Below are 12,781 nucleotides of genomic sequence, written 5' to 3'. Positions count from 1 at the left end.
TGGATGATGTTAAGGCTCCTATGTTTTTCAAAGTAATTCAAATAAAGAAATCCACTGAAGAAAAAGATTTAAAAGTGAAGCCAACGTTAGAGCATTAGCAAGTAATCTTTCTGGTAACTTAATGGCCTAAATCTGGGCATTCATACAAGCATTGTATTTAATTTCTAATGATACCATTTAGTCTAACCTAATGATTGATTCTGCTTAGTTTATCAATAACTGTCAGTATTCAAATCAGATAGAAAAAGTACAGACTTCACCTGTATGCAAGTGCTCCTGCAAAATGACTTTCAATGTAAGTGTCCATTACTGGCTTAAAGTGGTGAAACTTGCTGTCCTGCAGCAAATTTATTATGTGAACCTAAATGTGAGGGGGAAAAAAAAAAAAAAAGTTGTTTCGTTTTTTTTTTTTTACTTAGTTCTTAAATAGCATTAAGTGTCATCACAAAATTAAACTTACCAAACAATCAAATACTTTTGATCCATATTTTTGAGAGTTTTCATCTAAAATCCCAAATAAAGTGTCTAGTGTATCTTGAAGAAACTGATTGGAGAGAATAAGAGACAGTTTGTTATTAAGTAGGTATTTTTGTGACATGCAAATACATTATTTCCCTCATATTATCTAAAAGGATAGAAAGCTATATACCTTCACTATTTCTGAACCATCAATTTCTTTTAATTTTGAGAGGCAGCCTGCAATTTTGTCTGGGTGGGTTCTCCATTTCAGAAGGTCAAGCATATCTCCTGCAAAAACAAAATGCAAGATTAAAGTTGGAAGCAAAGCAGCATGTCAGATTTTAAATTCTGCTATTACAGTCCACTCAGCAAAACTTGGCATCACTAAAACAAAAGAAAACATCTTGAGATTTGCTATAATATGATCTCCCCAACAATGAATTTTCATTCCATCCCATAATTGCTCCATCAATAGAAACATAACAACGTGGTACTGGGTCACTAAAATCAGTCTCCTGTGGCAACTGTATCATGCAATCTTGTTCAGATATTTGTCAACTACCATCTTAAGAAAAGTAATTATTTTGCTGTCTCCCATCCCATTGAAGTATGCCTTCCAGAGCTGTGCTCTGACAGCTAGAAATAGTCTCCTAATTACTAGTTTGAATATATTTAAAATTCTCATCGTCCTATATCTTTTTAGAGAACAAACGCAATGCCTCTAGGATCCTGCTTTATTAATAAAGCAACACAATGTCTTCTGGAAGATGAACTCTTCTGAGCTAAAACATACCTGAGCGTCTTCACACTTCCTCCAGTTTTAATTCATCCTCTCAGCTTTCTTAACCAAAATGGTAACTACATTACAGATGAGATTACATCACTGTTTTCTGTATCATTAACAAGTTCATATGTCTGCTGTAGTCAACTGACATATATGATCTAGAATTTGGCGGGTTTTTTAGATACGTCATATTGCTGACACAAATAGGTCTTTCTCCTGTTTACTACCCTTCACCTCCGTGGCTACAGCAGAATCCCCAAGAGTCTCCATTAGGGTATGATCCTGCCTTTTGTACCATTAGGTTTGATCTAATTTCTACTCTTTCTTATTAACTATTTAAATCAAAGTTACCTTGCTTTGCCTGTATCGTATTTTGATTTTGTCCTCTCAACTGATGAGCCCTTTCAACTACATATTAGCAACAAATTTCATTAACAGGCTTTTTAGTGTCTCAGGTTTTAGTGAAGTAACTCCCATCCCCACCCCCTTCCACCCCTTCAAAAGACAGCAATCCCAGGCCTAATTCTTCAGATCTAGTAGTATTTTCCTTCCACTCGGGAAGGAAATTCCCTCCATTACAGTGCAACCTGCTAGTTCCCTTTTAGCCTTTAGTTACCAGTTTTAAAATTCTTATTCTAATCTGTATCTTTTCTAATTTCCCATGCGGTGTGTTGTTGAGGTCCAGATGGTTTAGATCTGCTGTGTTTCCTCTGAATAACAACAATAAAAAAAACCAAACAACTTTGAAAAGAAAGATTAAGAAGTTTATGCTGGCATGATATGCCTTCGATAAACTCATCTTACAGCACATTCCATTTAGCTAATTGTCCATTTTTTCATCCACGATTTCTTGCAAATACTTGCATAAAATTCATCAGAGGGTGATGGCCCAGTTAACATATCTGTTCTTCTACCTGTCTTAAATGCAAGTACTATATTTATTACTCTTTTGTCATATGTTATTGCTTTCAGCTTCAGAAATGTACTAAAAAAAACCACCTTGCTATGAGATTGGGAACTTCATGTCCCATACAATTCAATATCCTAAAATAGAGCTTTACAAGCTTGGCTTGGCTTTTCAGCAGTTTTCACTTGATCCTGACCCTTGCTGAACTCTGACACGTTGCTTTTATTTTTCTCCCTTCTATTGCTTACTTCTCACATTTTCTGTCCGTGACTCACTTGCCCAGGTCTGCAGCACTCTACTCAAGTTGTGTTCAGTAAGAGTTCCACACATTTTTGAACCGTTAAATTAAATAAATACCAAAGCTCCTTTACATTCAAATTTACTACTTCCAGGTCTCACCAACCGACTTTTCAGAATTTCTCAGAGCCTGGCCGTTTGAAGCAGAAAACTTTAACCACCATCCAGCTGTTCCATCGGTTTAAGCTGAACTACTGTCTCGTTGATCACTGTCCAGCATTGTCTTAGAAAGATCCAGTTCTTCTGAATTGTTCTCAGTACTCACGAAACTAAGAAGCTAATAGCAAGTTTTCCTCTTGGTTCAGCAACTATTTGGGTGCTTTCTACCACAGACTGTTTTCACACTCCAGTAACATTTGAGCCACACCTGTCTTTCCCATTTCTTTCCCAGTTTGCTCCAGGAAAGCTCCTCTCCCCCACAACAAGAAATAAAGTAATATTTCTGTCTTTAATAACATTAAATAAATCTTCAGCTATATTCAAATCTTGCCAGAGGTGTTAATGGCAAACACCCTACACTCTATTCCACTAATATTTTGTTGCCTTAATTGATTTTGGTGGGCACAAATTGTTTTTATGCATTTATATGCTTCTTTTTTGTTTAGCTTCACAGTGTGCTAGTATGGAATGGTTTGGCTTAAAAGAGATCCTTGAGTTGCACTAAGAATGCTGAAGGGTCCCACATGTGCATCAGACACACATCCCAAAGATAAAGGACAAATGATAGGTCTTATTATTCCTTCTGTTAGGAATTTTCAAGAAACAAGCATCACAAATCCAGTGAACTGCATTTATCTTTCGGATAATTAAATGGACTTCTACACCTTATTCTGTTTAAGCCTCAACTTAAGTTGAGGAATAGTGAGACTAGCTGAAGCTGTCAGTTCATAGCAAGAAAAACATTTCTTTACAGGTTTGCTGGAGGAACTTGGTGGAAGATAGTTGACACTCAATATTAGGGATTTGTTGGCAGATTAAAAAAGAAAGAGAAAGCAAATGTAAGACACTCACTTCAAAGCACTTATTTCAAGGGAAATGCTAAGGAGGAAAGACATTGCTGAGATAACATTAGCGAATAGCCCAAGCATAAATGACACGAATAGAAAATCTGACACATGAATCACAAGGGAAAGGGATAGCAATGTGTCATGTATTAAGAGAAATGAAAATATAAAATTGTCCCCAAAATTAGGCCCCCAAGGAAAACATAGTTTTGGAAAAGGGAAAAAGTCAATGCTGATGATAAATTTTGCTGAAGAAGAAAAACATTTCCAATGCCTTCTCTTAATTGTGATCTGATTTGTACATTTAAAATAGGCTACACCTGACCTACCATTCCTACCAAAAACACTTCCCTTCTCAAAGTCCGTAATTTAAATCCAAAGTGCTAGGTTTAATAAAAGGTTTAGAATCATGTATATAAGGAAGTGGTTTGGGATGATCTTTCCATCTCTCTTCTATAAATCCTAAGATAAATCCTAAGACATCAGGATTTGGCCTGGTGTAGCACTACCGCACTTCAGAAGGAAAAAGCCGACTTCCAGAACTGGCAGTCTGCATTCCTCTTCCAACAGGTTGCTTCTGTGGTTTCCAACACTCCCTCCAAACTAGGGTCACTCTGGAAAGCTGCACCCTGATAGTTTTGTTTTATTAATCACCAGTTTGGCTTTTTTTTAAACGCAGATAGGTGGATCACACCTCTGCCTTGCAATAGACATGCTGCATGGCATGTTGCTCTGCTGATGAACAGCTGCTCACTGGGGATGTGCTGATCAGTGCTGAGAAATGGGTGGATGCCAACTTGCTAAAATATTCCGACTTGCTGGATGGATCCTGAGTCTCTGGCAGGCAGAGATCCCTCTATATGTCAAAAACTAAGTAAGACCGTATTGATAACTACTCAGTAGAAAAATACTATGTTCTCTCTCACTCTTTTGGGTTTTTTTAGGATAATGAAATATAACTACCCAGCTAAGAATGTAATATATAAAAGCTGGTATACTTTTTTGCTAACATTAACTGATTAACTATGCAGGATTAAAAGTCAAGCTAAGGACAAGCTAACTAGCAGACAGATTAGATAAGGATGCGTTCTTATGAGATATGTTGATGAACGCACAGACTCTCCTGGTTAGAAGGTCTCCGAAAATTATTTGGAAGTAATCCTAAAAACCCCTCCAAAGTACCCAGGGTAAGGAAGTTATGGAACCCAACAAGTGGGAATCAGCCTCCTTCCCCCAGTCCCCATAATTTTAATATGCATGAGAGCTGATGGCATGTGGGAACAATCAATGAGAGAATGACAGCTGAGTAAAATTTCCCAGCAAGCTAGTAAAGCTGTGGCCTAATTCAGTCACACCCTTTACAAGTTTGGGTTTGGGGTCCTCACCCACCCCATGGCCAGACCAATAGCATAATTTTCAATTCATTTCCAAGCTGGACATTGTTTGTAGGACACAGACAGATCTCTGAGAACTTCAGAAAAATCTCCAAACTTAAAAACAGATTAAAAAATAATCAGCAATTTTCAAAAAAAACAATATAAATGTTTACTAAAAAAGTAAATACATGGATCTTTTTAATCCTGTATTTTTTAATAAATATGCTACATTCTCTCAGGGATAACTGAAGTAATGCTCACATGACCAAATATCCACATGCTTTGCTCTATGTTCATTTTCTGAGCATGCAATAGGTTTTGGCAAATTTTTGTTTAAAAGAACGGGGATTTGGAAACTCACCAAGATGAACTTCCCAAAGAAGATCCTTGGAGAAAATATGAGCCTGTCTATTGAAAATATTTCCACCCTCTGAAGTACTGCTGAAATAATTGTTAACTCTTTCAGAGCTGAAAAGGGGATCAATATTATTCAGATATTCTACACCCTCTTACTCAGAATATGGTTTAAAAAAAAAAAAAAGGAAATTTTATGCCCTATGTCACACATCTATTTACATTAAGTAAAAAATAACTCCTGTACTGTGAACATAAGTTAGTATTATAACCCCATACAATAGTGCAACTATTTATCAGTGAGACACTTAAGTTCCGGGCAGCACTTTCATGCATGTGTAAGTACCAGTAGATTCATGTGATTTCCTAAATCAAGGTCTTTAACTGAAGCAAATTTAGTCTCTGATTGCCTATTAGCAACCTTTGGGAAAATCTTCTATTGGCTAACTTTTATTACTTTGAGGCTAATTGCTATGAGAATACCGAATGGATGTGCACAGTGAAACAGACCACTTATTATTTGCACATAGTTCTATTTTGGACACTTGCTACTAAGTAGTGAAAATTAAGATGGTTATTTCAATTTTAAAAGCTGCTCTAGTTGTTATTAAACACCTATAATCAATTTGCAAGCAATTAGCAATTTTATCATCATACATATAAGAAGGGTAAAGACAGTCATTCACACACAAGAGAGAGCTAAGCAAGATCTTAAAACTGTGATAAACAGCTTAGAAAAAATAATATAAAACTGGGTATACCAAAGAATGGCAGAAACATGTTACCAAGCAAATACACAATATGGAGAAATTTGTGGAAAGCTGCTTCAGTTACAAACTGTAGTTGATATGGCAAATAAACAAGAATCTTCAGAATTTTATACAGAGCAACGGTAAAGAGTGCAAACACATCTATTTCTATCTGCTGCTCCTTATATCCAGTGTATAAGATTGTTTAAGTAGTAGTAAATGTTTGTTGGCTTAAAGGAAGAGAAGTGATACAACAAAAAAGCAGTATGTGCCTAATTAAAACCAAACTGCCACAGCCTAAAGCCTACAATAAGTATTTCATAAAAACTCTACAACAAACAGATTAAGAGGTTTTGTAAAGCAGCTGGGTTTTGATAGTTGATTCCAAGAGTGCTGCATTTGATTCCAATATCATGTTAATCTAAAAAGCATTCTTGAACTACTTAAATCAGTGGTTTATCATGCTGCATTGGTTGCCATCTGGATATAAAAAAATTATGAAGAAAACCAGTTTGTAAAATGGATAGAACATAAGCTATTTTTGAGTACATCCATGCTTGCTTGGCACGGAAAAGGCTAGCTATCACATTCATTTGAATTCATCATGTTTTAAATAATCAACATATCCTACCATTTTGTGTGAGCTTAGTGGAGCAGAGAAAGGACGTAATCCAGAAGGACTCTTTAGTGGTTTTTACTGCTTGGCTGTTGTTTCCTAGGAAAAGTCCCTTTGAAAAGGGGAGTTTGAGGTAGCGACCAGAATCCTGAAGGTTTGTGTTTTCTTCACACTGTGAAAACAAACCAGTTAAAATAACTGTACTGCATAAAAACAAAGGACCAAATCCCTAAATTGTATGACTTCTTATTGTTTCTCTTCCAGAAATGGAAGAGTTTTCACTATGCCGGTTGCAACTTTGTTTTTGGATCATAGCTTCATATCTGACATTAAAATCTAACAAATTTGCACAGGTTATGTCAAATGCATAGCTACAAATTTTGGTGTTAAAATCTAAAATTTATCTGGGAGCATATCAAATCCTCTGAACAAAGAAATAACTGTTAAATGTGGAAACAAAAATTCCACAAAACTGAAGTATCTCTAAAAATGATAACATTGAGTAGATCTGTATAAATGAGCTTGCCTGATTTTCCAACTTCAGCAATTCAGTAAGAGGGTATCATGGGGTTCGCTTTGTGTGTTTTAATTGAACTTACCTTTGAGAAATCCATTATAAATACAACGTAATATAATAGTAAGACTTCGTAAAACCTGTGCACTGAAATGAATACCTAGATTCAATTGCAGTTTGTAACAGGAAGCTTAATATTAAACAATCAGGTATTTTGGATATTTTAATAGTGACAAGATTATCACTCATTTGGTAATGAATACAGACTTGCTCAACCTAATGTTTCTGGGCATTTAAAGTATGTTCCAGAGGAATCATTACAGCTAATGATTACTAATTCAAATTACCTTGTGTACAATGAGTTCATGGGTGCCATCTGGCAGAGTCCTCCCATTTTCCTGCATCAGGGGCACGAAAGAAAAGCCAAACAACTTCTTCTCACCCTTTTCTTTTGCTGAAATACATATGTAAATAGCAGCATTTAAAGTTAGTACTGTACATTTTAGACAAAATAAATGGATATAATACAACATAAGAACGTATACTGGCAGCTATTTGAAGCTAGTCAGACTAAAACTATCTTAAATTTCTTTTCAGATTTGCACATTATCTCCTGTAATGGTTTCTTTTATATCACTGTAAATCAGAACGCAGTATTCCGGACTTATGTGGTATTTATTAACAACAAATAATGGAAGCCACCAAATATTTAGTCTTAGCAATATACAGAATGCCAGGAAACCGAAATGAATGTGACCTAGCCAGTCCAACATGAAAAGGATTTTTTTGGTGACAATTTCCCCACTATAGTAGCTTCTACCTACTGGTCTCCATTTTAGGTCAGCCTCAGGCTATGCTACACTTCTATTTTCAAATAGGGCATCTGCCTCTATAGATATGACTGAAGATGTCACTGTCTCTTACGTGGATGCATTTTGAGTTTACCCAAAATTCTGTTTATATTTGTGGCTGCAACGTTGTCTATTTCTATTTAATAAAACTAGACTGGTTTCTCCTGGTATTTAGGCTTTACCAAAGCACTGAGTTCCAACAAGTAGAGTTGCAAGCCCGAGCAACTGCGTCATAAAAGCATTACAGAGAAAGTTCGTGCAGCTGGCTTTTTCCTGAGGTATTATGGAAACTCATGTGCTGACTGCAGCTGTAATGGAAAGGACTGGCAGAAGTCATGAACAGCGCTTACTGGAACAGTGCCGGAATTCACAGCGGATGTGTGCTCCTCTGAATTTGTCCACGGGAATAGGAAGTTTCAGCAGCTCAGCCCATCTGGGACCATTGTTATGATAAAGCACAAAGGAATGGTACTCGCTAGCTGGTGGCTCTCCAGAGCCGAATGAGATAAAATCCTAATGAAGAAAAAATTTGATTAAAGATTAGAAGATAGATCAGTTCACTGGTAAGATGTCATCAAGGACTGCTCTTCCAAGGAAGACTATTTAATATTTATATTCATATCGTAAATGCCACATGTGGTACAATGCTCAATATCTTAAACCCCACAAAAATAGTAGCGCTTCGTTAATATTTGCTGATTAGAAAAAATGTCAAGAATCATCCACACCAATGAGAATCAAAGTTTTATATGGGGGGAACTGGGTGATCAGGAAGGCTTAAGCAACAAATGTGATGTGGAGTCCCATGACACAGCATGGTCTACCCAGCGTTATGCCCAAGCAACAAACAAGAATGTAACTGAGACAAGAACAGCCCAGGCTCAAGATTTTCAGTCCTCTGAAACAAGCCTGTAGCCCCTGCTGCTATCAGTCATATGTCCCAGCACGCAAAAATAAAGAAATCTAGATTCCCTGATTAGGAAGAAGCAAAGTGTCATTGCCTTTGTAAAACCCATGATGGTCTCTCCATAGCAAAGTAGGCAAACGGATTTGTCCAAGTCCTGACTTGGGGATACCTATTAATTCTCTGTGGGAAAGGTAAACTGTAGCTTTTCTCCTCAGTTATTATAAGGGATCACCTTTGCATCTCAATATTCTTTTCTTTTAATGTGCACATATATACAAAAGGTACTTATACACACACACTCTTATGTATGTATGTTTATGTGTGTATATATATAAACATACATACACTGCATGCCATGCATTTATATGCACAATCTCACTTCACATATACAATTTGCACCAGACTATTTGTGTCAGCCTTTCTTCGTTTTGTCACTCCACAGCCCTCAAGATCAGGCTGAATATGTGAAAAAAGTACTTTCAAGTAAAAGGAAAAAAAATGATGCTAAATATGTATCAAAAACATTGAAGGTGAACAGAAATCTTTTGGTACAGAAAAAAAAAATATAAAAAACAGTCATCCATTAATAACTAAATATGAAACAGTGCCTGTTTGTAAGCTATCACCAGTAGCATGCAATCAAATCTGAAGAAAAGAAGGAACATTAATTTATTCTTTTATTGATACACGGTGGTGACTTCTGCATCAAGGATCTCTGATTTATTAAAATCAGACAAAAAAATTGAAAATGATCGAAACGTTCTGTGTAACATGAGGAAATGTATGCCTACTAAGAAGAGGTATTATGAAATAAAAAATTCTCCAAAACTCGATCTTGCTTCAACATTTTGCAGCATCTTAGTGGAATCATTAGTTATTTGGCTGGCAATTGTAGGTGTTTATCTGAATCACGTAATTGATCACAGAAATAAAACAAACATGCATTTTATAAAGGTTTTAAGCAAAGTGGAAATACTTTGAATATCTAAAGACAGCAAAAGATAAACATGACCTTTCCCAAGCAATTTTGTACTCTTCAAACAATGCCACAAAAGATTATTTAAATCTGGAAAAGTGTATCAAAATTAACTACAGCAAGGAAAAACATAAAACAAAGATACCTTTAAAATCTGACCACTGCTGTCCACGACATGCATTGTCACTTCCACATTTCTGGCCACACTTTTCCCTCCTTTCTCAAATTCTCCTCTTTCTACAGTGATATATAAATCATTCCTCATTTCACCTACAAAAAACCAAACCAAACACAAAGTGTACAAAAGTCAGTTCAACTTGCTTACTTTTTGCTTTTAGTACTTTAGCAGACTTTCATCTTCTCTTCCAAACAAGGGATAGTATCACACCCACAATTTATCAGTATTTTTGGATTTTAAATAAAAACAATTATTTTCATAATCCAAGAAAACCAACAAAGCTTCATCCCTCTCAAACTACAAATCCAATACAGGCACTACCTAAGTGTTACACAGTACATACAAGTTATTAAATACTGCTAGCATATTTAAATTGAAATTCTTTGCACGTTCATACAGTAACATGCTAAGTATTCTGTCAGATCATAACTAGATCTTCTGGATGAGATCAATGGTAATTTTATTCTAGTTTCAGTTGACACAAACCACAAAGTTTATAGTTGATGAAAGAAATAAAGATTGGTTGGCAGTTCCCGGGGGTGGGATGGGGGGAGCAGCAGTACTGGTGGTGACTGGAGTGGCATGGTAGGGAAGGCCCTGCTCTGTTTGAAGATGCTAAATCTATTTCTAAAAAGTATAAACTAATCTGGCCCTGGACAAACATTACCAGAACTACTTGGAAACAACTGGACTTTCCTTGTGAAACATAGAAAAATGAAGGACAATCAGCATCATAATTAGGAGCATCTTCTAAAATTCTAATTTCTAGATTTGATAGAAAAAGAAATTGAAAATATATGCTTTCATCTAGTGAAATGCAAGTTTAGCATAATGGGAATATCCTCTTTTATTAAAGTAGATTTTCACTGAGCATTGGTGAAAAGAAATCAAGTATGACAGTTTTGTGTATTTATAGTTGTACCACTTAAACGTCAAACATAAGATGGATATACTTGTACTGTGGGTAAAATTAATTAAAATATATGTAACTGGTAAACAATTAGCACATCTACAGTTTCCACCTTCATTTTAATGTGCAAGCAGAATTTGACCTGCTTGAACTTTCCAGGATACTCTCATGTTTCACATTTCTTGCATTTATTTTACTGCATGCAACTCTCCAGTGATTTGTAAGTACCAGAAACAATGGTCTTGCTACGATTTTCTAAGATTTTCATAACACTACTCCATCACCGTACGCAAAATAATTAAATGATTCCTCCAAAGCACAATCTAAACCGTTGCCCAATGGAAAAAAAAAAAGGTAAAAGAAGAAACTGCTATATTATCAAGCCCTCAAGAACCATGCCCATAAAAAAGGGGGGGGGGAATCTGCTATTGTATTACCTTATTATCAATTATCTTCTGAAACAACTATAGACAGAGGCTAGAATACAGCTAGACAGAATGAACAGAAACAAATATTAGGACCAGATGGTATTCACTTAAGAGTTTTGTGTGAAGTCAAGGATGAAAAAGCTGAATTACTAGTAAGTATGTGCAATCTGAATTACTAGTAAGTATGTGCAATCTGAATTACTAGTAAGTATGTGCAATCATTGAATCAATCTCTGGTTCCTGGTGGGAACCAGGTTCAAAATAAGAAAAAGGTGGTGGTTATTCAGGTAATGGACAGCAAAACTTGTTAAAAAAAACAAACAAAAAAACCCCAAACCCAAACAACGCCCCCCCCCCCCCCAAAAAAAACCCCAAGAAACAAAAAAAACCCCAAAACAAACCACCACAACCCTCCAAAAACCCAAACCACCTAACACAATAGCAACCCCAAAACAAAAACCAAACACAAACCGAAACCTTTCCAAAGGATATTGTGAATGTGGGAAATGTATAAGGGTTCAAGGTAAGAATGGAGAAGTCATGGAAGGAAGATCCATTAAAGGATATGAAACAGATGATCACAATCAGCTCAGGAAATCTCTTGAGTTGAAAATAGCTGGAGGCTGGGAGAGCATCAGGGGATAATTACCATACATGCATATATGCATGTTCAGTTCTTACTCTTCTTTAGGTGTCTGTTTACAACACTGGGCTAGATGGGCCCTTGGTCTGAATCAGTAAAACTGTTCTAATGTTTACTCAAGTCACAAAATTATCCTTAAAACCACTAGATTCTGATTATTTCCACATTGCAGTAATATTTTATTATAAAAGTTTTAGAAGCTAGTACAGTATGGTTACCAAAGAGCATGCATTATGTTGGGCCCTTGCTTAGCATATGCTTATACTAGGATCGGTTCTAGTTAGTGCTGGCAGTTTGTCACTTTCAAGAGTTTTACTTTCAGAAAAAATGATAACACACAGTAATCAAAAAGAGAATCTTTGTTATATAACTGATTTTAGCAAACAACTTATAGTTGCAGCAATTTCTCTTTAAATATTAACTTGAATTCTACATGCATTTGTGCTACATTCAATCATTATTTTCATTTATCAGCGAGGAATTATTTCAATTTTCCATGGGGTCTTCACAGAAACATAACCGAATAACCATTTCCACCACAAATTTCATGACCTAGCCCAGATGAAACTCAGTGAAAACCATCTTTTTTCCTTTTTAAATAGAGTAAACCATACAAGATTTAAATGCAAACGAATATGACAGTGGAACAGGTTGCCCAGGGAATTTGTGGATGCCCTATCATTGGAATTGTTCAAGGTCAGGCTGGATGTGCCTTTGAGCAACCTGTCTAGTGAAAGATGTCCCTGCCCATGGGAAGGGGACAGGGATGATGATTTTTAAAGAACAAGATGATCTTTAAAGGTCCCTTCCAACCCAAACCATTCTATG

At 36.0% G+C, this 12,781-nt stretch overlaps 1 protein-coding gene across 4 annotated transcripts in view; it reads right to left on the bottom strand.

Annotated features, from left to right (window-relative positions):
• Positions 1 to 12,781, bottom strand: part of DOCK4 (dedicator of cytokinesis 4) — a 253,508-nt gene that overhangs the window by 84,970 nt on the left and 155,757 nt on the right. For all 4 annotated transcript variants that reach the window (XM_030013859.2, XM_030013862.2, XM_030013860.2 and 1 more), the window contains exons 14-20: positions 9,940 to 10,064; positions 8,262 to 8,424; positions 7,408 to 7,514; positions 6,562 to 6,718; positions 650 to 747; positions 461 to 544; positions 261 to 361 (exon numbers count right to left, since the gene is read on the bottom strand). In XM_030013859.2, the coding sequence (XP_029869719.1) occupies positions 261 to 361; positions 461 to 544; positions 650 to 747; positions 6,562 to 6,718; positions 7,408 to 7,514; positions 8,262 to 8,424; positions 9,940 to 10,064 (835 nt within the window). The remainder of the gene's footprint in view (positions 1 to 260; positions 362 to 460; positions 545 to 649; positions 748 to 6,561; positions 6,719 to 7,407; positions 7,515 to 8,261; positions 8,425 to 9,939; positions 10,065 to 12,781) is intronic.

This window comes from Aquila chrysaetos, chromosome 5 (assembly GCF_900496995.4).
Source record: "Aquila chrysaetos chrysaetos chromosome 5, bAquChr1.4, whole genome shotgun sequence".
Lineage (NCBI taxonomy): Eukaryota > Metazoa > Chordata > Aves > Accipitriformes > Accipitridae > Aquila > Aquila chrysaetos.
Note: the sequence above shows the minus strand (reverse complement) of the source record. Positions and strands in the feature narration are given on the sequence as shown.